Raw genomic sequence first — 27392 nt, 5'->3', positions numbered from 1 at the left:
GATTTCATAAATTACTGCCACTGTGGCAGAAAACATGACAAATATAGCATTCTAGATATTAGCATGTAAGAGCACATACAGAAAACGAAATGTGATGCTATATTCATGCAAAGAATTTGGTTGATTCCTGACAACCTATTTACTCATCCTGATTTGTTTGCACAAAGTTTGCTTGGTTAAACAACTTCGGCTGTCTTTTGAAAATTCATTCTGATTTGTTTGCAGGGTTATATCATGCTGTGTTAAGCAATTGTTATCCCACTCTTTACAGTGCATTTTCCAACCAATTCCCTTATTGCAAAAGGTCTATTAGGTCTTTTGGGGGGGGGGTTGTTGTTCAAGAACTCTAAATTAACTTTGTGCAATTTGAATCTGCCAGCATGTGAATGACTCCCACATGAAAATAGTGCCTCAACATCCGACATAATATGGCACAGTGTACTTTCCTCTGGCCCTGCCATTTTATATATCTTTGTGCTTATGATACTGAGCCAAGATAGGGCACAGATGAAAAAATATGCCCAGAGAAAAGTAGTCGGCAAGTCTTGCCTGATGACATACATCTGGGGTGGGGAACCTCAGTCCTGGGGACTTAATGTGGCCCTCGTGGCCTCTCTATCCAGCCCCCAGGACATTCCACCGACCATGTCTCTTCCCTAAGCCATTCCACCACTTGGCCATGCTTTGCACCTTCCTGGCCTGTTTTTACCGGGCTGGAATGTGCCCAGAAATGCCTGCTGCTTGCCTGGATAGAGGACGTTTGCATGGCTGGACTGTAGTCCACCAGGCAAAGATAAGAGTCCCACCTGTTGCTCCACCCCCTTTTTTGGCTCTGACTTCACCCACCACTTGCATGCAGCCCATTTTAGTTTTTTGCTTTCAGGAACCAAAAGTGAAAGGGTCATATTTCCTTCCTAAATCACAGTGGTACCTTGGGTTTAGAACAGGCATCACCAAATTTCGGCCCTCCAGATGTTTTGGACTACAATTCCCATCTTCCCAGACCACTGGTCCTGTTAGCTAGGGATCATGGGAGTTGTAGGCCAAAACATCTGGAGGGCCGCAGTTTGGGGATGCCTGGTTTAGAACTTAATTCATTCTGGAGGTCCGTTCTTAACCTGAAACTGTTCTTAACCTGAAGCACCACTTTAGCTAATGGGGCCTCCCACTGCCGCCGCGCTGCTGGAGCACGATTTCTGTTCTCATCCTGAAGCAAAGTTCTTAACCCAAGGTACTATTTCTGGGTTAGCGGAGTCTGTAACCTGAAGCGTCTGTAACCTGAAGCACCTGTAATCCGAGGTACCACTGTACTGCATATGCCTTTTTGTTATTCAGAAATTAAATATTCATAAAAGTTGCATAAAGGAAATATCATATAAGCTTAGATATAGTGTATCGGCAAATATTTTCCCCAGGACTACCATTTTAAAAAAGCAAAACTTTCTGCAAATGTGGTAAATGATGTCATTTATTATTTTGGCACAATGGTGGCATACATCTTGAAGTTTGTTGGTGCACTTCAACTTGGAACTATGTGTTGGTTAGCTTCCTTTGTACTAGAGATGGGGAATTTGTGGCTCTCCTGAAGTTGCTGGACTCCAACTCCCATCATTCCTGTCAATTGCGTGTGGTGGCTAGGGCTGAGGGTAGCTGGAGTCCAACATCTGGGCAGCCACAGGTTCCCTATCCCTGCCTTATACCATGATCCTAAATTTATATCTATATCTATATAAATGTAAAAGGGGCCTGTGTGTTTCCGTCACTCTTACACCGAAACTGCTTGACCGATTACGTTCAAATTTTGACACGATGTCAAATATGAATGTCTGAGTGACACCAGGCCCATTGGGAAGACAGATGTGACACCTCCGCAACATAAAAACCCCCAAAATGTGGTCATTTGGAACCTTCAAATCACACAGCCGGGGAAGCTGGGAAATAGAAGTCAGAGAGATTCCACAACAGTGCCCTCTAGCGACGGCTACACTGGTAATACACCTAAGGCAGAAAAGCTTCACTCTACACCAGGGGTCCCCAAACTAAGGCCCGGGGGCCGGATGCGGCCCAATCGCCTTCTCAATCCGGCCCCCGGACGGTCCAGGAATCAGCATGTTTTCATATGAGTAGAATGGGTCCTTTTATTTAAAATGCATATCTGGGTTATCTGTGGGGCATAGGAATTCGTTCATATTTTTTTTCAAAATATAGTCCGGCCCCCCACAAGGTTTGAGGGACAGTGGACCGGCCCCCTGCTGAAAAAGTTTGCTGACCCCTGCTCTACACTGTAAATCTCGCCTATGCAGACTAGGCCGCTTTCAAGACTAAGCCGAGTGGAGGTGGTGGCTTGCTTGGGGTGGGGACTGGGGGGGGGGGGAGGTGGCCGGATAGGTAATCACAGGGATTTGCTGGGGGTGGGGGGAACAGGGGGTGGGATAGGTAATGGGTCGGAACAGGGTGGGGGGAGTCACAGGGATACGCCTGTTTAAACTTACCACGTGTAAAACAGGGGGACTCCATTTAACAGACTGAGCCACAGCAACGCGTGGCAGGGCCAGCTAGTAGAAATATAGAAATATGTCTAACTGATTTCAAGGAACTTACTTCTAGGTAAGGGTTGTTTTGATCACTACTTTCAAAAAGTCATAATGTTGTAAATACCATGCTAAACATCAGACTTTAAAATCACACTTAGGCTTCCAAGCCTAAGAGTTAGCTGAAGAGCATTTTTGCCTCCAAAACCAACCTATATTAACTGTTCCAATCAGGTTTCCTTTAACTTGCATACAGCATAGCTACATGATACAAGTGGCTGGCAAAGCCACAAGGAGGCAGACTTCCCAAATGTTTGACCTCATGGTCTTGTTTATTTTATTAATCAAAATAGAATGGCTCTAACTGGCAGGCAAAGCATATGAGATTTTTCTCTTTTGAAAGGTAGGAAAAGGGTTTGCAATGATGAATAGGAAGGGAATACTCACCCTTGTAACCAGCCCCATTGGTTTTCCAGTCATTAGCAATCAGATGCCCTGCCCGTGAAGTCCTTACAATGATATGCTGTATATCTCTCCATGTCAGTAGTCGACTAGGGAAAGACAGTGAACAGTCATTTTACAACAAAAAAATAAGAAAATCCCAAGGAGGAGAGGGAGTGGGAGAGAGTGTCTCAAAGCAAAGAACAAAAACCTTTTGCAAAGTATTCAAGCCAATATACAGTGTTAAAAGACTGCAATATATTTCAATCTTCATAATTTTCAGGGCAGAGAAGTTTTTACAAGCATGAAGTGGTTCATAATTACAGGAAGAACATCTCTCTATCTCTATCTATCTATCATCTATCTATCTATCTATCTATCTATCTATCTATCTATCTATCTATCTATCTATCTATCTATCTATCTATCTATCTATCATCTGTGGTTCCTAAACTACTTTCCCCATCAACCAGTTGCTGATGTCTTGGAGGACAACTTAATGATCTCTCCAACCCTGACCAGAGAGCAATGTCAGTGTCACACTGCTTGCAGAAAATCCCACAATGGGGCATTCTGGGGAGCAGGGGCTGTGTCGGCCTCACTGCCACCACATGACAATGTTCCAGGCTGGTGCAAGATTTGCCTACAACCTGACCTTTGCTAAAGTGAATAGCATGGCTCCAGAGGCTTGTGGCTTCAGTTGAAATTTCCAAACTAGCCTTTAAAATTAGCTCCACATGGAGCACATGGCAGTAGTCTAGACGCACTAGTCCATGACGAATTGAGGCCAAATCACCTGTCTCTAGATAGTGCTGCAGCTAGCGTATCATATCAGTCTAAACCTGCAAAAGGTGCTCCCTTTGCCTCCTCCCCCCCTCTACAGTTAAGGAATTGTGTCTAACACTTGCAACTGCAAAATGATCCCTTGGACCAAAAGGGGTTCGTGAACTGAGGTCTCAAGATGTATACCCAACAGAGAATATCCTCAGGTCTCAATTTTCACCTTCAAAGGATTCCTTTGCATGGTGAAACGGAGTGGGGGAGAGAATTTTTGTTCTCTTTTGAAAGAACTGGGGGGAGGGATGGGTAATTTCTTTCAAAGGAAAGGAAGGGGGCAGAAGAATAGAGTTCTTTGCTTTCACCCTATCCTCTGAATTATTCATAGGTCCCTATTTGTGCAAACTTAATAGGCTCAGTTACTTGAACAAAGGGCTCAATTACTTGGGAACAGCAACCAGTTCATCTTGTTTAGAGGGTCACATATTCAGACTAGAGACAGTGTATTAAATGGGCAGGTTCAAAAATGAATCCTTAGTCTGCTGGTGTCATCTCTCCTAAGGAGAGATGTTTTTGTAGAAGCATGTCAGAATATGAAGGTACACGTGATTTTAAGAGGGCTGGGATAAGCAGACTATTTCCAAATGCCACCATGAAGAAACAACAAAGCAGAATATTAAAAGTGTGGGAGCTATGCAGTCAAATGCAACAATGAATTTTTTTGCTACCGGTAGTTAGCATGTGAAGCGGTTAAGACCGTAGAGCTCTATTGCTAACAGGCTGACTCAGACCATAGACACATAATTGGTAGAAAAGGCTCTATGTGATATTTCCCCTCCTCTTCTGGGAGGAAAGAAGCAGCAGAGAAGTATTTCCTGTTCCTTCCCCCCCCCCTCTCTCCAGCCAGCCATGAAGGAGGATTTGCTTCAGCATCAGGCACATGGGCGTACCCAGTGCGGGGCGGAGGGGGCAGCTGTCCCCCCCTAGAAGCAAAAAAAGGGGGAAATGGTATAAAACAGCTCGCGGCGCGCGCTGTTGTCAAGGCAGTTCACATTCTCAGTCGGTACACGATCTTGCCACAGCGGGCAGGGCCATCTTAACTATACCAGCCGCCATGGTCCCACGCCCTGCCAGGCAGGGCGAGGCATGGCAGGCAGCTGGAGAGCACAGCAAGACAGGTAGGGGCACTGCCAGCTGTGCTCCGCCTCGGCCTGCTCGGCTGAAGCGAAACAGCAGCAGCGGCAGCAAAGCTGCCTCCATCGAGGGAAACCTGGACCTGGGCTAACTTGCATGTATGCAAATGAGGTGCCGCGGAGCATTGTGGGGCAGAACTTTCTGTGCTGTGCTCGCTGTGACTTGAAGGAGTGTGGGCTGAAGTTAGCCCAGGTCCAGGTCTCCCTCGGCGGAGGCAGCTTTGCTGCTGCCTCGTTTTAGTCACCGCTGCCGGTAAAGAAGAGGGCAAGGCAGAAGCGCAAGCTTTGGGTGGCTCTGTGTGCTGCCTCGGCAACGGCTGGAAATGGCCCCCTCCCCTCTGGGGGGCCTGGACGTTGGCCACGCCTCCTGGGGGGATCCCGGCCACGTCATCGCCAGCCAGCCAATCGGGTAGCTGGGGATGGCGTGCCCCCCCCCCTAGTTTTGATCCTGGGTACGCCCATGATCAGGCACATACCTGAAGCTGTTTTTGCTGCAAACACAAATATTTTACCTTCAGTTACTGCTAAATACAAATACTTAACTGTGAGTAAACTATATGTTTTAAACTTACATTTTAGTCTGCGGCATGTTTCTTTGATAAATGGGGTAATAAAGGGGAGATCAGCCTAACAGCTAATTCTTATGCTTCTAATTAAACTGCCTAAGATGGGATTTAAACTCTGCTCAGCCCCCCACTTTTAACTGCAAGTGTTAAGTGGATCCTTGTGTCTGTGAGTCTGTAGAGGAATAAAATATAGTTAATTATATTCCCTCGCCTACCTAATAAAATCCATAAAAATGAAGTGTGAAGCATTGCATTTGGCAGAAGATGTAGAATGCAAGGGGAGCTGAGCAGACTGAGTACAACTGCTTTTGCCTCAAGCATCAGTGCTCATAAGAAACACCCAGTTCCAAAAAGCAAGTCCTATTGTATTCAATGGAGCTTACTCCATTGTAAATATAGAGGAAGCAAGAACAACATTTTTGAATGGAATGCTCCTTATCTGCTCCCAGCAGTAGATGGTATGGTGGGGCACTGTTGCACAGCTGACCTCTAGTTGGTTGCTGCTGCTTACCAAAGAGTAGAGACATGAGGCAGTGGCAAGGCTGGTGCAGTGTACCTGTGGAGTCAGTCTGGCATACTTCCATCTCTACCTCCGGTTAAATAGCAGCTATATGACCAACAAGGGGTCAGGTGAGTGGAGGTGTCCCACTGTGGTTTCTACTTTGTTGTTCCTGATCAAAATAAAAAAGTATGCTGGGCTGTTACCTCATGGTTTGCAGTGAAGCAGGTGGAATAAAATCAGCAAGAGGTTCCCCCCCTCTAAAGTATGCTATATTGAAGTAACAGAACAATCCCATACATGCCTATTTAGAAGTGAGTTTAATGAGGTGAGTTTGTATATGATTACAGCCCTAGACATCAACAATGCACATTAACCTGGCAGTAAGCTCACTGAACACAGTGGGAGTTCTTCTGAGTAAACATGCATCAGATAGTGATGTAAGAGACTTTCCAAGTACTGTATTATATAACAATAGAATTTTACATTTTTGCTAAAGCTAATTTTATTCACATCTTTGAACCCTTCTATGTTGCAACCCCTCTGCTGTCCAATTAATTAATTTGCCGGTAGACCACTAAGAAAAAAAGAAATTAAGAAAACATTTGTATTCCAACACATTTTCCCCCTCTACAGTTTCCACAAAACTCCACTCCAAAAGGTCATAAACAGAACATAACACAGCTGCCTGGCTGTTCCACAAGTTACCCATCATTCAGAGGCTAACCCAACATCTTCCAGTATTTTGTGCAGCTTAAGATAATTCCAAATCCAGTGTTTCATCCAAACTTCACATTCTAATTTAAAGAACATTAGAAATATAATTTACAGCGGAGAGAGAGAAATTCTTCATACTCTATGGAGAATTAATACATCTCTGTGCCTTCCAATTTCTTAAGACTTCAAAGAATGTTATCCTTAAGCCATAGTTCATTGATGGTACAGATAAGCAACAACTTCCCACATTTTTTCCACTATCCCCAGACATTATACTTCAGCATGTATACCAGGAGTAGGAAACCAAATAGGCTGCTCCCCACTCCATGAACCTACTGACTTTCCCCCCTCTTGTTTTTGCCTGGCTGGAATGTGTCATTGAGCTCTGATGTTTTTTGGTTGTCTGCATGGAGGAGAAAGGCAACATTTGCACTTGTTGCTGTGCCTACTTCTGCCTCTGCCTCCACCCACCACTGCCATCAAAGCATCAGCCACTGCCTTCAGCACCAACCTCTCCCTCCTCTTGCCTCCCCAAGGCCCACTTATCTGGGGCTGGAGAAAGGGGGAAGGAGCAGACGCAGCAGCAAGCACCGCAGTTCCACAGCAAAGCAGTATTTCCCACTGAGGAAGGGACTGGAACTAAAAGTGCCACCAGTTTCCATGTCAGTTTCCACTGACAAGACAGGAAAGGACCCTCCTGTGTGGAGCTGGAGCACTGGCTTCAGAGCCTCTCCCTTCTCCTGTTCCAAATGAGCACTTGTGAGGCAAGGGAAGAACTCAGTGGGTACTCAAGGTGTGGATCTATTGGGACATATTCACAGTCTGCTTGCAAAATGCTATAAACAGGCCATGCTTGACCTATACCTACTTGGAAGAAGTCAAACAAGGAAACTTACTTTGATTTCTTGACAGATTCCCTGCAGATAGTACTTAAATAGACCTGGTGTGAATTTTCAAAACATTTATGGAACATTTGGCTGCCTCTACTCCTATTTATTTTCTCAAATAATGGTCTAAAATATATGAGATCATGTTTGGCATTAGTTGCAACACTGCTGGGATTCATCCATCAGTATTATGAATTATACTGGATTATATCCATCAATATTATGAATTCCCATCCGGAATGTTTACATCACGAAGCTCAGTTATTACTACATTTAGTTCTAGAAATATATGCAAGTTATAGTTACTGACAGTGGGAAAGCTCTTAGTGTATATAACAATTTCCATATCAAAGTGTGATCAAACAACAGTTGTAAAAAAAAAAGTTGCAGGCTTTTCGGGGTGGGGGAGCTTCCTACTGATGAATTTTTCCTTTGGTTGTTTGCTGAATAGTAGTCTAGACACTGAACTCTCTCCCACATTAAGAAGAAAACATTCAAAGAATTGAATCCAGACTGGATAATGTGGAAAGACCCAGATTCATCCCTCAGCGCTACAGCTTTTGTCGTCAGTTAATATGAAAAAACACACACTCTTAAACTTAAAGAACAAAATCATATTGCACCACTGCCAGGATTCAGACAGACTTTGCAGGTCTTTAGGACATATACCAGGCATCCCCAAACTGCGGCCCTCCAGATGTTTTGGCCTACAACTCCCATGATCCCTAGCTAAGAGGACCAGTGGTCAGGGATGATGGGAATTGTAGTCCAAAACATCTGGAGGGCCGAAGTTTGGGGATGCCTGACATATACGATTGAAGTGCAGAGTGTTTGAGGACTGGGACATTTGCAGGGAAACCAAAGTGCTTGTTTACGAAGCTATTGTACTACCAACATTACTATATGCTTGTGAAATAATGGACCACTTACAAACGCCATTTCCAACTCCTCGAAAGATTCCATCAACGGTTTCTCCGAAAATTTTTACACATCACTTGGGAAGATAGGCAAACTAATATCAGTGTACTGGAAGAAGCAAAGATCACCAGTGTTGAAGCAATGATTCTTCAACATCAAGTATGTTGGACTGGTCATGTTGTGCGGATGCCTGATGATCGTCTTCCAAAGCAACTACTCTATTCCGAACTTAAAAATGGAAAGTGTAATGCTGGTGGTCAACAAAAGAGGTTTAAAGACTGTCTCAAGGCAAATCTAATAAAATGTAGTATAAACACTGACAACTGGGAAACACTGGCCTGCGAGCGCTCCTGTTGGAGAACAGCCTTTACCAAAGGTTTCATGGGCTTTGAAGAAACTTGATCTCAGGACGCAAGGGAGAAACATGCTAAGAGGAAGGCACGCTTGGCAAATCCACACTGTGATCAACTCCCACCTGGAAACCAATGTCCCCACTGTGGAAGGACGTGTGGATCCAGAATTGGCCTCCACAGTCACTTATGGACCCATTGTTAAAACCGTGTTTATGGAAGACAATCTTACACGGCTGCGAGTGATTGCCAAAGAAGAAGACTTGGACCTAGAATCTGGAGTGACTATCAGGAACAAAGACATGTGGATGAGGTATATATCAGCTTCCTAACAAGAGACTTTCAGGCTGTGGTATTCAACAAAGTTTTATTCACGGACTTCCGGTCGATCGCACAGCCATTTCGGTCGGGGTTTTCCTCATCGGAGCAAAACCCGGTATGTCAAAGGCTGGGGACACCACTCCAGCGCAGTGGGTCCCCTTAGAAATCCCAAATTGAGCTTTTTGGGAACGTGGCGTCCGGCTAGCGTGGATTGTGGGCTCCCTCCTCCCCGGAAACGGCTCTATTTTGAGCCCCCAAGAGTGAGGGGGTGGGAGCTGCAGCACAAACGAATTTATCACTTCCTTTGACAGCGCAAAGCTGCAGGACTGATTGGCGTCAGCGATTGATACTTTCAAAGCACAATTACTAAAGGATGGTACCATGAGTACTTTGAGTTATTGGATTTAATTCGAAGAGAATTTGGCCACAGGAAAGGGATTTTTTTAAAAAACGGAAGCCGATCCCTTCCCACTGATTGTCATAGAAAGCAAGGACATATACCTTAAGCCAGAAAAAAGTGCAAGAAGTTAAACTTCCAAAGGTAGGACTAAAATCCTCCCCCAAGAAGCAGGGGAAGGGGGGAGGAAATTTATTTTGATTTATATCCCTGTGAAATCTGAGAATTTGGATTGAGAAAGTGGCATCCTTTGTCATAGCTGCATAAGAAAATGGCGACAGCTTAAAAACAAAGGAGACATTCCACTTTCGCTTTTATATTCAGAGACACTGAATGCACCCCCCACATCCTGTTTTCTCTCTGTTGTGACCTTCACGTTGGGATAGCCACCACAATAACAGATGATCAATATGCGGACATAATAAAACTGGTGCAAGAAAACAAGCAGGAATTAAAAGCATGTATTTCTGAAGTTAAAAAACTTGGTGACTGTTTTAAAGGCTTCAAAGTGAACTTTGAAGAAAAAATGGGTACAGAAGAAAAACAGCAAGAAATGGAAAATGGAAGGGAGGACGCAGAGGTAAAAAAAATGATGACTGTTTCAAAAACTTTAAAGTGAACTTTGAAGAAAAAAATGGTTTTAGAAGAATCAGCAAAAACTGCAAATGAAAGACTGTGCTTTCAATGAAGAGTGTATTTTCAGTTGAGAAGAAAAGAAGAATGGGCAAGGGAAATAGGAAGGGGAGCTGTCAGGAGTGGGTTAGAAAGAATAGAGGTTTGGCAGGGGAGGTGGCGGCGGGGGGAGAACAGGAATGAGGGGGAGGGGAGACATTGGAGAATGGGACTGGGGTGAAATTTGTGAATAATAATGTGTTAATTGGGAGAAAGTAATCTGTAGTTATGAAGAGGATGGATAAAATTGGAAATAGTCTGAAGGGAATTTAATTATATATATATTAAAATTTAGTGAATATGAAAGGAATTTGGAAGAGATGTATAGGCTAAAGGAAGAAAATATTTTAAGATTGTGTAAATGAAAAGAAAAAATAAGAATGAATTAGAATAGATTAATTATGGTATTAGGGAATAATGGAGTTGCCCTATGCCCCTACCATTCACCCCTCGTCTTGGACCTTCTGGTGGCAGGGGGGGTGCTGGGATGAGGGATTGGGGGGGGGGCTTCAATGAGAAAAAGGACTGCCTTCTCCTCCGTCCTACTACTGAGGATTCCTTGGTGGCAGGGGGATCTTTGGGAAGGGGGTGGGGGAGGGGCAGCATAATATATGCAAGAAAAATTTAGTTAAGGATTGGAAAATTATGATAAAGGATATTGCTAAAGAAGGTTATAAATTGAAGATCAGAAAGGGGGGGGAAGGGGAAGTCTACAAGATAATGATTTAAAAATGGATGTTTAAAAGTTTTTTTCCCTTTTCCTTCTTTTTTTCCTTTTTTGATTTTTTTCTATGTATGTGTTTGTTGGTGTATTTGTTATATTGTATGTTTATTTGCTTAATTATGTTTAAAATATCCAATAAAAATTAGTATTAAAAAAACCAAACAAAGTTTTATTCACAGTAGTGTCAATGAAATTAATGAACCTAAGTTATGTTCATTTATCTCAGTGGGTCTACTCTGAGTAAAACTTTATTGAATATCACACAGGCAACCAAATATTTTTGTTTGGGACTTAGGGGGAAAAACAGCATGATGCCTGACAAAGTATTGTGTGAAATACAACTGGCATTTTTCTAGATTTATAAGAAGTGGGTAATTGTTGTAAACGGGTGAAAATAGGTGGTATTTCCTCTGTGTTAAAGACTCAGTTTGGCACTCCCCACCACACACACACACACATATTTCTAAGTTAGATAAGTATGATTTATCATTTACAGGTTCTGCCTTGTTGACAGAAGAGATGCAGTTTTCTTCATCTAAGGCAGGTATCTTCCACATTTAACCCCAACCCAAATATGCATTGGGGGACCCATTTTGTAATCTTTTAATCGATAGTAATTTCTGTGTTAATTGTGCACAGGGCTGAGCCTATGGACTTATTCTGTCTTCCTGTGTTTACATTTATCATGCTTCTCCTAGGCTCAGCCCTGTGCACAATTAGCACAGAAATTGCTAGCATTCCTTCCCTCAATAATATCCTCCTTTATCGACCCCACAGCTAATCCTAGGAATTGAGGTTGCCACCCTCCTGCTTAGCCTGCCAGTATTTTGGACCTCTGCAGAGGGAGGGAGATCACCTCTTTGTTGCCTATTCATGCCTCACTGTGCTCCTGTGAGGTGGGGCTAATCTGCCCCCCCCCAATATTTTATTCAAGTTGGAAGAGGGAGGGAGGGAGGGGTGAGAGAGAGAAAGAAGGAGAGACAAGGAAGGAAGGGGTAAAAGAGAGGGGGGAAGGAAGGAAGGAAGGGGTGAGAGAGAGTGAAAGAAGGAGGGAGAAGGAAGGAAGGAAGGAAGGGGTGAGAGAGGGGGGGAAAGGATGGAAGGAAGGAAGGAAGGATGGAAGCTGGGATCAGGGGCAGAAGGGGCTCCCTTCCATCTCTCCTCTCACCTCGCTCACTGTCACGGAAGCAGCCCAAGAGTCGGTTTCCCGCTGCGCGCGGCTCTGGCTCTTGTGCGGGCTCTGGCATTCGCTCCATAGGACGCACGGACTCCCCCCCCTTCCTTTTTGGAAGGGAAAAAGTGTGTCTTATGGAGCGAAAAATATGGTATGAATTTTGTGGTTTTGTATTTTGATTTTATTCTGTGAACCACCCTGAGACCTCCAGGTATAGTGCAGTGTATGAATTAAACAAATAACAACACAAGCTAAAGCAGGTTTTTCAATTTTATGGTTAATTTTAACTACTTTTATGCTTTACCCCTTTAGAATTGCTCCTGTACTCCTATTGTACACTGCTTAGAAACTGTGGTTTAAAATAATATTTAAAATAAATGCAAGCGAATACAATTGGTTATAAGTGATGTGTTGCAGCCAAACAGTATCATTTGTAGTAAAGACACTGAATGGTATCTAAGTCATTCCCAGAATAGACTCACACCTAATCTGTCCAATTGATTTCAGTGAGACTATTTATGGCAAAGTCTGGATAGAAACCAATATTCTCAGAAACTAGGTATAATTCTCATTCATGCACACAAACATGGTCCCACATCTGGCTTTATTTTGTAAGAAACTGAGGATAGGAACTATAAAAGCTGATTGTATGTGCCACTTCCATATTTTTAGTTCACAAGCCTGAAACACTGACCTATGATAAACCACTAAGCAGTGGCTAAATATAAACTAACTTTAAGCAAGTAAGAATCTACTAGAATATAACTACAGTCCAAATCCATCTTGATGTGGAGGCATATGCCTACATACCGTGTTTCTCATATTATAAGACACGTCTTATAATTATTTTTTTTAAAAATTTACAGTATGGTACCTCCTCTTCCTGTCGCGGCTCGGTGCCCGGAACTGGCTGCTGCTGGGCGCATTGTCGGCGCTTCAGCAGGGCACGCTGCTGGGTCCCGCCGGGACGGGGCTCCATGCGGTGCGCTCGCTGCGGCTCTTGCCGGGTCCCGCCGCCGGGTCGGGGCTTGGAGCAGTGCCAGAGCCAAGCGCCAACCTGGCGGCGGGACCGGCAAGACCCGCAGCGTGCGCTGCTCCAAGCCCTGGCGTGGCGGCGGGACGCAGCAAGAGCCATAGCGTGCTCAAGCTCGGGACTTTTTTCACTCGCCCCTGCTTGGCGCCGAGCTCCCAGCGAGACTCACCGCCACTGCTGCCTCCGCACGCAGCAGTTCAAAGCTCCGGTGGGGCAGCCTCTTCGCAAAGGAGCTCCGGGAGGGACCAGCGAGTGGCAGCCGCGGCGGCCAATGAAGGCTCGGCTGGGTGTTTTTTGTTGTTGTTGCTGCGTCCCGCTGCGTCCCTGCGTACCTCCTCTTCCTGTCGCGGATCGGCGCCCAGAACTGGCTGCTGCGCTGCTGGGCGCGTTGTCGGCGCTTCAGCAGGGCACGCTGCTGGGTCCTGCCGGGTCGGGGCTCCACGCGGCGCGCGCTGCGGCTCTTGCCGGGTCCCGCCGCCGGGTCGGGGCTTGGAGCGGCGCGCGCTGTGGCTCTTGCCAGTCCCGCCGCCAGGTCAGCGCTTGGCGCGGTGCATGCTGCTGGGCATTTTGGAGGGGCAGCAGCATCCAGTTCCGGGCGCTGACAGGCATCTTCCCCTTCCATGGCGCCATCCAGACCTGCTCCCACCACTATGGCTTATTTTTGGGGTATGTCTTATATTTCTTCAACTCAGGAAAATCCTGTCATGGCTTATTTTGTAGGGATGACTTAAAATATGAGAAACACGGTATCTTAATTTTTCTCCAAATATCTCAATGTAAATGCAGCAAGAAAACCCCCCAAAATGTGCAAAGTCTAATGTCTTAATGACTGCTCATATCACTCAAATCTTACTTTGCTTCCAGGGCCAGTGCAATGATTCCTGCAGCCATAGGTGCCGATGCTGATGTTCCCGTGTGGCTGTCTGTGCAACGCTGCCTCAAGTCTGTAGTGATCTGGGGAAAAGGAGAGTATGTATTTGATGGCATGGTTTATTCATTTATTTTTTTGTTCCTTAGTTTTATACACTGCTCTTCGTCAAAAGATCTTAGGGCGGTTCACAAGACAGTAGGAATCAAAAACATGTTTCAGTTGTCCAAATGACTTATGAGCATGTGGAATATATTTAATTACTGATTGAGAAGAATTTTTTTTATTTTTTTATTTTTTAAAAAAGTATTTGGTTTGAATTCTTCAAAGCAAGAGGATCAACTAGCTGACTTCCAGAACAACAATGAAATTTCAAGCAACAGGTGAAATTAAAAGCCATTAAAATAATGGGTTTTATTACTTCTATCAGTTCATTAATTTCCAATATTCTATGCTAATACTGGAAAATTAAAATTTTAATTAAAAGTTTAATTAAAAAATTAAACTCCACCCTACTGTAAGTTTTTTATCTGTCAAAAAATGAACTGAATTACTTGCACCGTCAGTTGCTACAGAAAAGAAAGTTACCAAAACATAGGGGAAAGGTTGGATGCTGTGCCTTGGCTATTCAAGTAGACATAATGATCCTCAGGAATATAATAGCCTGAGGGAACAATGTACAAAGCTGCTAAAACAATAATGTGGAATGCCAATTGAAAAGATAAATGCAATTGCCAGTAGAAAAGTTAACAGGGAGCCAAGAAGGTAACATACAATAGGAACTGAGTTATGTATGTGCTAAAAAAAACCTTGTAAGTCAGAATAACAATATGCAGGGAAGAAAATTATGTGAAAATAAAATTCTTACTTTCGCAACAGTTGTCAGGAATAAAACAAGTACCCCACACCAAGTCTGATGCTATTGAATTCAGGTGCACTCAAGAAATAATGACAATATAAGAACACTACTTCTATCTATATATCATGGGCTTGACATATCCTGAGTTCTATAACTTTGTCACAGCTATCCTTCATAAGTAATAGCATACTAGTTTGACTCTTTCAGGGCCATAGCCAGAAATATTATTGTTGTTGCTGTTGTTGTTATTATTTTATTAAATAGACACCCAATAAACGAAAATATTATTGGTGATTTACAAACTAACTTTTTTTTAAAAAAAACACACACCATTGCATTCATCAATATACTAACTACTAACAAAAACAATTCCAGGAATCATATCAACAGCAGCAACAATGAAACAATCAGAAGTGTATGGGCCATACAATCTGCAACAATCTACTTAACCTGGCGTTGAACAGTTGTTAAAAGTTTGTGCCAGGCAGGCTTAGCTGAGAGAGCACTCCATAGCTGGGAGGCCACAAAGGAAAAAGTCCCCTTCCATGTCACCACCCTCTGGTAGTTGTTGTAGTGGTGGGAGATAAGGGTAAAGATAAGGGGTCAGTACTAGCCCAAGACATGGTTCTGCATTAAGAAGAAGTCATATGGTGGCTCTCCTACTAGCAATAACACTTTAAGTCGTCTTGCTGCATCATTCGGATGCCACTGCCTGAAACAGGTTGCTTTCCCTTACTCCATGGCAGGCTCAACCCTAAGAGGGGGGTCATTTTAAGTCAATGCAAAACAACAAAACCTTAATAAAGGTAAAGGTAAAGGGACCCCTGACCATTAGGTCCAGTCGTGACCGACTCTGGGGTTGCACGCTCATCTCGCATTATTGGCCGAGGGAGCCGGCGTATAGCTTCCAGGTCATGTGGCCAGCATGACAAAGCCGCTTCTGGCAAACCAGAGCAGCACACGGAAACGCCGTTTACCTTCCCGCTGTAGCGGTTCCTATTTATCTACTTGCATTTTAATGTGCTTTCGAACTGCTAGGTTGGCAGGAGCTGGGACCAAGCAACGGGAGCTCACCCCGTCACAGGGATTCGAACCGCCGACCTTCTGATCAGCAAGCCCTAGGCTCAGTGGTTTAACCACAGCGCCACCTGGGTCCCTTTGTACTCATATTTGTCTGCTGATTAAGTTTCCTTCTATTCAAATTATAAAGGCTAAAAATAAATGTTAAGTGTTTGACAATGATCAATGATTATGTTAATAACCAGTGCCTTTGAATTCACTATTCAGAAAGACTGGAAAGCAGTGCTGCTTAATTCTTGCAGTAAACATATAGAGAACAGAATCACACAGGCACTTGTGGTGTTGTTTAAGCCCTCAAACAAGAAACACCTAAGAAACAGAAGCCATTCAAAAAAGAGACACACACTGTTGCCTCTCAGCGCTTATATAGCACATGAAAACTTGGTTGGTTCAGTTTCAGAAATTAGCAGAGAAAGGGAGTGCAGGCCTAAGCTCATGACCAAAGAGAGAAACATGCAATGGTTCGGGATGTTCAGCTGTAGCAGTTTTCCTCAACTCATTCTAAATGCCAACCTCTTACTTTAAGGACCTTCTGTAAAAAAACAAAACAGGCTTTGATGCAGGATCAGTGTGAATGGGAGTTGCGCAAGCTGTTTTTGCTGGGTTAGACTCTTCCAAGGTTTTCCTCAGTCCCTCAATTCCCAAGACAGGTGTGGGCTGTTTTTGGACTGCAGCTGTGAGATGGGAAAGCCTGTTTTGTGAGCAGCTTCCACGTGGGTAAGTCCTGGATCCAAGCTGTATTTCCCCCCCAGTTTTTTGTTTTAGTAGATTTAGTAGATTTCATACAGGATCTACAGTAGAACCCTACATACAATCAATCACAATTTTGAGTTTCAGCTAATTAAAGAGCCCTTTCCTTGGCAAGTATGTCACTACGGAAAATGTTGAAGAAAACTCACTGAGATGTCCCATTTGAGTCGACAGCAGTTAAGATATTTAGATGAAAGTCTAAAGACTTAACATGACCTCCCCCCCTTTGTTGAATGGTTGCTGCTAAGATTGCCTTGTCAGGGTCAGCTTGTATCCATTTTCAAAAACGAAAAGAGTGGGACCACCAAGAAACAAGCAACCTTCAAGAAGAAAAATGAGTTTGAGATTCCAGGACCACTGAAGAACAACCTCATTAATCACAATGTAGAAATGTGAAGTTTGGCAGGGGTATAAATTTGACATAAAAAAGAGGATGAGTGTGAGAAAGATGTCAATCCATTCAACACTAATTTCTCCATCTTTTAACCACAGCTGATTAAACCCGTCTGCTCCATAAGCTATCCCAACTGCTATCTCATGTTTGAGCTTGGCAATTATTTTATTGTGCCAGGTAAAATGACTTCAACTGAACTCAAATAACCATTTCATACGACTCGGATGTAGTGGCAATAATAATTTTGTAAATAAAAACACAAAACTGAGGGTACCAAAGAAAATACTGTTATGAGTTTGTGGTGGCTAGGCTGTATACCTGAGCCCCGCTTCTAATTCCTGGATCCAGCATGGATTCAATTGCTGGAATAGCCAGGCAGCCTGGCAATGGCCCACACAGAACCACTCCCTTTGTTAAGATAACTAAGAGAATGGTTCTGTGTCAGAGGGCAAATGGGCAGGTCTCCCTCCCTCCCCGAGCTGTCTGTTAGTTAGAAAGAAAGACAAAAGGCCAAAGTTGAGAATTGAGTTATGTTAGCTAGAAGATAGAAGCAAAAGCTGCAGGCTGGGTTTCCATATTGGGGTGTTAATGCTTTGCCCCCTCCATTGTAGGCTCAACTTGTACATACAGTGGTACCTCGGTTTACAACCACAATTGGTTCTGGAAGTCTGTACTTAACCTGAAGCGTACTTAACCTGAAGCGAACTTTCCCATTGAAAGTAATGGAAAGTGGATTAATCCGTTCCAGACGGGTCCGTGGAGTACTCAACCTGAAGCGTACCTAACCCGAAGTATGAGTGCATTTGGTTCTGGAAATCTGTACTTAAACTAAAGCATACTTAACCTGAAGCGAACTTTCCTATTGAAAGTAATGGAAAGTGAATTAATCCGTTCCAGATGGGTCCGCGGTGGTTGTAAACCGAGGTATGACTGTATATGTAAACAAGCCATATATCACAAAGATACCAGCATCTTTGCTGTGCCTCATTCTGAAGGAAACATGAACCTTGGGAATCCCTGGGATCTCACACCACTGGGAGATTGGGATGGGGTGCAACAGTATATAGGTATAATAGCTATTATGGAAACACTTGCTATGAGAAAGCCTGAATATGCATTGCACCCCACATGGGACTCCCAGCAAGGCAACCGACACTTTTAGCTGTACTATTCTTAAATAATTTTAAATACACAAATTACTCTAAGTATGGTGTGTTAGAGATTCAGATGGTATGTATCAGAAATGCTTATCTACTAGGAAATGTGCTCTAAATTAAATCATGTTTCCAAAGAAACAGGAATTAGAAAACAGCAGTATTGCACAAGAGGAGGAGGATATCAAATATCTTACCATGAACCAAAGGACCCACAACAAGATGATGAGAAATTTCATCAGAGGAATGTTATTTACTGGGGAACTGAATAATCTGTTTTCCTATTATTATTATTATTATTAATCAATGAGGAAGTAAGCCACACACAGATACATTTTTTTTGTTTTTAAAAAGCAGATATGAATAGAAATATTACTGGAATGAAGAATTACCTCAGAATTTGTCTTTAAATTAATCATTTGAAAACAGCAAGTTTCCAGGAGAGATGGTTAATATCCCAGATTACTAGAAGAAATGATAGACAATATTTTGAAAAACAGCTGATCTTAACTCCTTATTAGTAAGTAGCAAGAGACTGAAAAGGAGAAAATGTTGGGGCAAATTTGTAAGGATGATGGAAAAATAGTAAAAGAACTGAACAGGATTTTTTCCTTCAATAGGATGATGATCAGGTGTTTTTGCTTCGTTTTGTTTATTTGACTTTTGTGCAAACCAGTTTTTGCTTCTTTGTGCAAACCAATTTTTGCTTGCAGAAAGTGGCTGAGAAATATAAGTACCAATTTTCTACTCCTTTGAATGTACCTGGTGTTCTGAGCAAAATTTTCTAGCTCAAATATATATATTCATCTGCATAAAGCCTTAGTTGATATACTTTCCTTTCCCACAAGATGAGTTACAAAACATGCTTTGATAGTGCTGAAAATATGACATACTATTTTCCTGTCATAGGATTCTCCGCTGCTGTAAGTTGTGGCAAGTGTAGATGCACATTCTTCCAGATACCAAGGTTTCCGCCCACTTTCAGCTGTGCTGCTGATGGAGATTGTGTAGATGCTGTTGGTGTAGCCATCACAGGAACAATGGTCCTTACTCCTTCCACCATTTCCAGAAGCCCAAACATAAATGGAACCTAAGCTGTTTCGGCCCTATATGAATAAGTAGGGAAAGGGTAGTTAATGCAATTTAGTAAGCATGTAAGTATCACTTATTTGTTCTCTTTGTTTGGGGCAGGATAGAATATTCCCTGAAACCAATATATAGCTTGATTACCACTGCAGCCCACTCTCTTTCCCCCAGAACAACTGGCCTGGAGGAGAGCTGAGCAAATGGTGGGAGATTGCCTACTTTTAAGCACCTGAACTGGCCCAGACAGAATGGAACAAATATTTCTGGTTAAAAATCTAATTTACATTTTAATTGCTATGGATCATTCATATAGGATTTGCAGTGTACCTTTATTATCTCTGAGAGCATAAAATTCCAAGATATCTGTGCATCTTTACTTGCTGGATTTCTTGTCCTCTTATTTTCCATTTCTCAAATTTCCAAGAATTAGAGAAGACCAGAATTTTGGACTTCTCATAATTTATTGAGAGTTTATTGATTTCACAATAGGAAACCAGGGAGAGTAGAAGACATTTCAGAGCTATTGTCATCAGTGATAATAAGGCCATATAATCTGCATACAGTAACAGTGGGACCGGGATTTGATTGATTTTGGGGGCATTTTTTGAATGTGCTCTGGAAGATCTGATAAAAATAAATTAAAAAGAAAAGGGGCAAGAATACACCCTTGTTTTACATCTTTCGTATTAGGAATTTCGGAATTGAGGTGACCTTTGACATTGTGTTTGATCTGGCAGATGTTAAAGGGATATAAATTCTGTATTAAGATCAGCAAGTGTTGATTGCTTCCTAACTCTACAAGCTTCTTCCACAATATCACACTGATTCAAAGGCACCATGAAAATCTATGAAAGCTGCATAAATCTTGGACTGGTTTTGAAGTCTATATTTTTCAACCAAATGTGTAAGTATGAGACAATAGTCTAAGATAGAGCAGCCTTTGGAAAACCTATGGTATTTGTTCTTTACCCTCGCAATTTAGATTTTTCATCCAGGTAAGTAATTTAAGTAAATGGCACTATTAGCGGGAAGAAACTCCTATAAAAATCCTTGTTATTACAAATTTTTAATGGCTGTTTATTTGTATATATCTTAAAATTTTATATATGGATGTTTTATGATGGTTTATATTTGTAACCTATATACAGTGGTACCTCGCAAGACGAATGCCCCGCGCAACGAAGAACTCACAAGACAAAAGTGTTTTGCGTTGCGCGAGGGACTCGCAAGACGACGAGGTTTTCTATGACCGCTGCTTCATCTTGCGAAGCGCGGCCATAGAAAGATGAAGCGGCGGTGAGCGGCAACCAAAGGGGAACCAGCTGTAGCATGGGAAGAAGGCAAAGGAAGATCAGCTGCCAGCATGGGAAGCTGTCAGCTGATCTTCCTTTGCCTTCTTGCCGCGCTACAGCTGGTTCCCCTTTGTGTTCCGCTGGTCTCTGCCGGTTGCCGCGAGCAGTGAGGGGCAACCGGCAGAGACCAGCGGAACGCAAAGGGGAACCAGCTGTAGCGCGGCAAGAAGGCTGACAGCTGATCTTCTTTGCCTTCTTGCCGCGCTACAGCTGTCAGCGCGAACCGAAGCGAAGCAAAGCCCGGGGAAGGCAGGCAGGCAGGCAGGCAGGCAACAACAGTCCCGGAGCTGAAGCTCAGTGAGCGCTGCTTGCCGCCTGCCTGCCTTCCCCGCCAGTCCCCCGAGCCGAAGCACAGCTCAGGGGAGCCGCCTGTCTGCCTGCCTTCCCCGAGGAAGCCCTACTGCCACCGCCAGTCCCCCGGAGCCCACAGGAACGCATTAATTAAGTTTCAATGCATTCCTATGGGAAACCGCAATTCACAAGATGAATTTTTCGCAAAACGAATTGGCCCGTGGAATGAATTTAATTTGTCTTGCGAGGTACCATTGTATATAAAAATGTAGGCATTGAGCATGCAGAGGTCACAGCCTTTCTCCGTAACCGCTGAACCAAATTGCATCAAATTAGGACAAAGCGTACCTTGCCCATCAGTGAGGGATCTGGCATAATTCCCCCCCCCAAAAAAACACAGCTTTCATACCTTAAATAGTAATTAAACGCAAAAAAGTGGCGCACAAATTAGACATCACCAGCAAAAGCTCTGAAGACTCCAGCAGCATCCAATAGAAAGGCAGACTGCATGCTGTCACCAGCAAAAGCTCTGAAGGGCGGCGCCAAATAATGACATCATCAACCAAGCAACTGAAACCACAAAGGTGGCCATTACGAGACCCCTAGGCCACTGCCAGGCCCCCGCTAGGCCCGGGGGGGGGGGAAGAGGGCAAGCGCCCGGATCGCAGGATGCAGCACGGCCTTTGTTTTATGTAGGTCCCTGCCAGGCTGACAGGCCCCCACTAAGCCCGGGGGAGGAGGGGGGAGTGCCCGGATTGCAGGCCGCAGCACGGCCTTTGTTTTATGTAGGCTCCTGCCAGGCCGCCAGGCCCCCACAAGGCATGGGAGGGGGGATAACCCACAGCAACACACTTGGGGGCACGGCAAGGGGTTTTTACTTTAAAATTTAGCGGCCGTTCTGTCACATGCGAGGCTCTGGCGGCCATTTTAAGTAAGGACAGTGGTGGCCCTTTTAACCTAGGCTTTAGACTATGACTGACTGCAAGCCTCTGCGTCTTTAAAAACAACAACAACCATGCACTTTCTCTCCCCAGTTTAAGTCCTCGGATATTTGCAGTGGCCAACCCCCCCCCCCCCGATTTACAATCTCCTACCTTCCCCTTGCCACTTCCTGGGTTTTTTATGGAACCAAACAGCTCGGGCGCTTTGGAACTCGCATTCTGTTGCTACGGGGCTGTGGGTCTTCGCTATTTGATTCCCCACCCACCCCCATTCAGGATTATTAAAGTAGTTTTCTGGTTCTCTGGGTCATCTACTCCAAAATTAGAAAATCCAAATAACAAAACACACACACAACCCCCCAAAAAACAAACAACGCCCAAGTCATACAATACCAACCAAAATAAATGACAACCCTAAAAATAAAATTAAACAATAATAACTTCTGCTTCTCGTGTTCTTATTTCAATTTTTTAAAATCTAAATATATAAAAATGTTCACAATGCGTGCGCAGGGGCCAATGTATGGAGATACAGGGGGGAGGGGACAACACTCCCCGGGGAAAACAGAGGGAAGGGTATCCTACCGAAACACAGGGATGAGCCAGGGGGTTGGAGGGAGGAGGGACGGGATACGTCATAGTTCGGGACAGGGTGGGGGGAATCACAGGGATGACCCACAGCAACGCATGGCTGGGCCAGCTAATGCCTAAATAAAGGTTTAGTGAAGGAAGGAAGTATTTTGATATGCTTTGGCTACTTACTCTGACTGTATACAATTTCTTCCATTTAAGTCCCATGGAAGCCAATGGAATAAGCTAGTTTCAACTAACTTTAGTTGGACTGAGGTTTCTGTGTATGAGGTACAGTACACAATTAAGCATTGCAATTCAACACTATAGAAAACACACCCTATTCCCAATTCATCATTCAGATCTGAGCATTGGTATCTTCCATGTGAATGTGAAATTATTTTTAATTCTCTGCTATGATCTGTTTTTCACCTCACTGATCTCTCTCAAGGAATGATTAAAAATATTTGCTATTTCTAAAGAAAGACCACTTCCTTCTTACATTCTGATCTCATACTAATTACCACCTGTAATTTCTCTGCACAAATGTATCATTTAGAAATTAAAGACATGAAAAATAACTTTTTTAAAAAACCAAAGGTTTTGATTCTATTGTCTTTGCTATCTGTGTGGTTAATTCCCTCTCTTTGGATTACAAAATTATTAGTACCAAATCGCCTGCTGTTGCCCACAGCTTCTCCTGTTCACTCCAGGTCACTGATTCTGTCTTCCTGTATATTTCCTACCACTTAAGATTTAGTTTTCTTTCTCCCAGCCAATTTGGTCACTGTTGAACCGACTAAAGAAAGAAGGGAAGGGGGGGGGGGAGTAAAGAAAGACTCATTAACTAACTTCAATTCAGATTCGGCATACCTGCCAGTCAGAGAAATGTGATGGTGCTGACTTAGGCAAGAGTTTATTAATTTTATTTTAGGCGATGTGATGAAAACCAAATGCTTAAAGTCAACAGTGTATAACTCTAAGCTACATTTTTCTTCCATCAACAGACTATTAACACAGTGAGACCTTTTCCATGATTGACTGGTGCTAATTTCTCACTGGCCTTGAATGCAAGTTCGGAGGGAATGAACTGTTATGTACAGGCAAATCTGGAAGCACATCTTGCCATGTCAAATCCCAAACTATAATCTCTTGGAAATAGAGTGTTTCTTAATGTATTTGGTATTATTCAGCTCTCTGCAGAGTTGAGAGATAATTTTTCTTCTAGCCTAATTGGCTAGGGCTTATACCACTTTTTGGTTCCTTCCACAAATGTACTGGTAATGAGCTTTGCTAGTTAAGCAGTTTATATCCTGTTTCTGCCACAATTTTCAAATGCTAAGAACCCTGACACAACCAACAAGAACCTATTGGTGATACTGAAGGGAAAGAGGGTCTTAAGACACTCATATGCTGTATAGAGCCCAGAATGTACATGAGGTTAATGGTTTCTGGTTCATAGTAAATTGTGTTGCCACAGCTATTTATTGGCTGGTATCTATAGTCACAGAAGACAAGCTTTCGCAAGCTTCATAAATTTTATTTAAAAGAAATGGTATGAATGTATCTGAATCAGGTTGCTTTTTTCTTGCTTTTAATAGAGGGGGAAATGAGAAAGGTGCCAAATTAAAAAACAAAAATACTGTCCAGGTTTTTAAGGAGCATTTTTATTTCAGACTGTTGTAGAGGACATATTTTAAATGCATAAATTGGCATGAATATGCTGAAGTATCTTGACAGGCTTTGGAGTAACTCAGAATTTTGCTCTCTTTTTTTTAAAGAATTACAGCCAAAACAGCTTCAAGCTATTCCCCAAAGAGCTATAATTAGTATTTAACAGTGCAAACATAAGAAAACAAAAGCTGCTGCTGGCTGGAATCTGAAATCGGAACCTGTGGAATGCAAGACATTTTACTTTCGCAAACACAATAAAGTCAGTAGCATAACCACATATTGTGTATTTTCACTCTGGCTAACAGTTCAGGCTGTTAGTATTAGTAGTAGCCTAGCTTTCCTCCTCAAGAGAGAAGTATTTCTGAACATTTTTGTCACTAGATAGATGCTCTGAGATCTTGAAAACAATCTTATATTCACATTTGGTTGTGTTAAATATCTCCAACGTAGATTGTGATAAAGGGTGATAATTTGCTTAAGTCACAGAGCAGACCCACTGAATAATTTCAGTGGGTCTACTCTGTGACTTAGTTGAATAACATCCAATAATGTCTCCAAATGTCATGTATTTATTTTTAAAGTCCAACAAACTCATACACCCTGAATGAGAATCCCCTTCAACTCTATGTGAGGTCGGGCAAGTAGAAAATTAATTTTATGAAACGGTACCTGACACCTTTAATTAATATATATTCTGTATTTCAAAATCAGATTTTTAACTTACTACTTATAGATGATCTTTAATGGTGCAAGTTTTGCATTTTTAGGCTGAAATTAGACATGACTGCAATTGCACACAGCTTCCCCCTGCTCCCGACATTTTTAAAACCGAAAGCAACTGTGAGGCCAGCAAATTTAAGTGGAATCATGGAGGCAAGCTGCTTAACTCCTCTCTCACTGGCTGCTTTACCTCCTGCACATACCAGGGGGGAAAGAGACAGATACAAAATCTGTTAGGGAAAGGGGGAAAACAATTTGGGACTATGACTTTGGGACTGGGTATGTGTGACTTTTAATTATGAAATATGTGTCACCGGTCTAAACCAAAGTTTGGGCTTACATTGGTACTCCTATTGCCTGTGCTCATTATTAGCTAGGATTCATAGTTAATAAAGGATTTGAAATATGTTGCTTCCTGAGGCAAAGTACATAAGGGTAGTTCTCTCCATTTCATGTACAGAAGTTAACTGGACTCCCAGTTCAATCTTATTCCAACTCTGGCAAAGGAGTAGCGTTCTCCACCACACCTGAAGCAGTATGATAGTCTAGTGACCAGGATGGGCTGTGTAGCATGTACAGCTTTGTTGTTATCCAGAGGGCAGTGGTCTGGGCAGGGCCGGCTCTAGGTAGAGTCCCGATGGCGCGGGGTGCCAGGGTGCCAGAGCGATCTCCGCCCCTCAGCACCAGGGCGCCCGACCTGCTCGAGACTGCCCTGGGTCTGGGTTTACCCCCAAGCCTCTGGTGCCTGAGATGGTCATCTCCCTCTGCCTGATGTTAGGCTTGGCTTCCAGTTTCATGATGGTGCTTATGCAATCTTAAAGTATGGTCAATAAATACCTAATTTATGGAAAGTGACTTACTCAAGGTCACACTGTAAGTCTGTGGCCTAAAATCTTTCAATATACAACAAGCACTTCTGCGTGAATCGAAGGTATCATAAATACACAAGAATAATAATCAAGACAAGAATTCTGCAAATGATAGCATTACAGTGGTACCTCGGTTTACGAACTCAATCTGTTCCAGAATTCCGTTCTTAAACTCATTGCTTACCCTAATGAGGCCTCCCAGCACTGGTGCCCTTCCACTGTTCGGATTCCATTCTTAGACCGAGGTAAAGTTCTCAAACCAGGACACTATTTCCGGTTTTGCGGAGTTTGTAAACTGAATCGTTCTTATACTGGACTGTTCTTAAACCGAGGTACCACAATACCTTAATCATTCTGAACACTACAGTATATTCAGTGAATTCTTCTGTGATGCAATCAACTAATACATGCCCCAGCCATAAGCCACTGTGCTGCAGTATTTAGAAGGACCTAGGAAACCAGGGTTAAAAACCCCATTTGGCCATGAAGATCACTGGGTGATATTGGGCCAGTGACTGCCTCTTGGGCAAACCTACCTCACAGGGTTGTTGTGTAAGAGGGGAAACCATGTATGCCATCCTGAGGTTTTTAGAGAAAATTAAAAAATGCAATAAATAAATAATAATAAATGCATAAAGCTCAAATGTGTGCACACCTATATATAAATACCATATTTATCTCTTCAAGAATGTGCTTGAAGAGCACCCAATTTGTGTGTGTTCAAATTGTGCTCAACTGTGCAGATGTGCACTTTTTTAGCACCAAAAGGAGGCAGGGCAGAACGGGGTGGAATGGATGGGAATGAAAGGGGCTGACACCTGTGGCAGCCAGGAACAGACCCCTCATGTAAGTGGGGATTCCACTGTACACTTACTTCAGATTTATGTTCACTCATTTAACATCATTTATCAAAAGCTTCTAAGACAGTGAACTGAAATTTTACATTTAAACTGGAGAACCTGTATCTTAAACATGGAGTAATTGGTCATGAGAACAGTATAGAAATGGACAGAGTGGCTGATTCATCTACTTTTTCTCCACTGTCTATGTCTCTCCATAATATGCCAATGACAAGACGAGCAGGCAATAGAAGTAATTAAAAAGCTGCCTCCTGTGATACTGTGATATCACACAGTGATTTTGAGACTGTAAGAGAAGGTACAGAAACTGGAAGGGGGACAAAAGAAACAACAACAATTCAGCTGCACAGAACATGTGAACTGACAAAAATAAGGTGGGTGAGTATTATCACTTCTGTATAGAAAACAATAGGGATGCGGGTGGTGCTGTGGTCTAAACCACAGAGCCTAGGGCTTGCCAATCAGAAGGTTGGCGGTTTGAATCCCCGTGACGGGATGAGCTCCTGTTGCTCAGTCCCTGCTCCTGCCAACCTAGCAGTTCGAAAGCACGGCAAAGTGCCAGGAGATAAATAGGTACCGCTCTGGCGGGAAGGTAAATGGCATTTCTGTGCACTGCTCTGGTTTGCCAGAAGCGGCTTAGTCATGCTGGCCACATGACCCGGAAGCTGTCTGCAGACAAATGCTGGCTCCCTCAGCCTATAGAGAGAGATGAGCGCCACAACCC

The 27392-nt window shown here is 43.2% G+C and overlaps 1 protein-coding gene across 4 annotated transcripts in view; it reads right to left on the bottom strand.

Moving 5' to 3' along the window:
- PCSK5 (proprotein convertase subtilisin/kexin type 5) overlaps window positions 1-27392 on the bottom strand; it is a 226986-nt gene that overhangs the window by 99304 nt on the left and 100290 nt on the right. For all 4 annotated transcript variants that reach the window (XM_035099987.3, XM_060280059.2, XM_035099988.3 and 1 more), the window contains exons 8-10: window positions 19199-19411; window positions 14054-14154; window positions 2979-3082 (exon numbers count right to left, since the gene is read on the bottom strand). In XM_035099987.3, the coding sequence (XP_034955878.1) occupies window positions 2979-3082; window positions 14054-14154; window positions 19199-19411 (418 nt within the window). The remainder of the gene's footprint in view (window positions 1-2978; window positions 3083-14053; window positions 14155-19198; window positions 19412-27392) is intronic.

This window comes from Zootoca vivipara, chromosome 10 (assembly GCF_965207765.1).
Source record: "Zootoca vivipara chromosome 10, rZooViv2.hap1.1, whole genome shotgun sequence".
NCBI lineage: Eukaryota > Metazoa > Chordata > Lepidosauria > Squamata > Lacertidae > Zootoca > Zootoca vivipara.
This window is presented reverse-complemented; position numbering and strand designations above follow the sequence as displayed.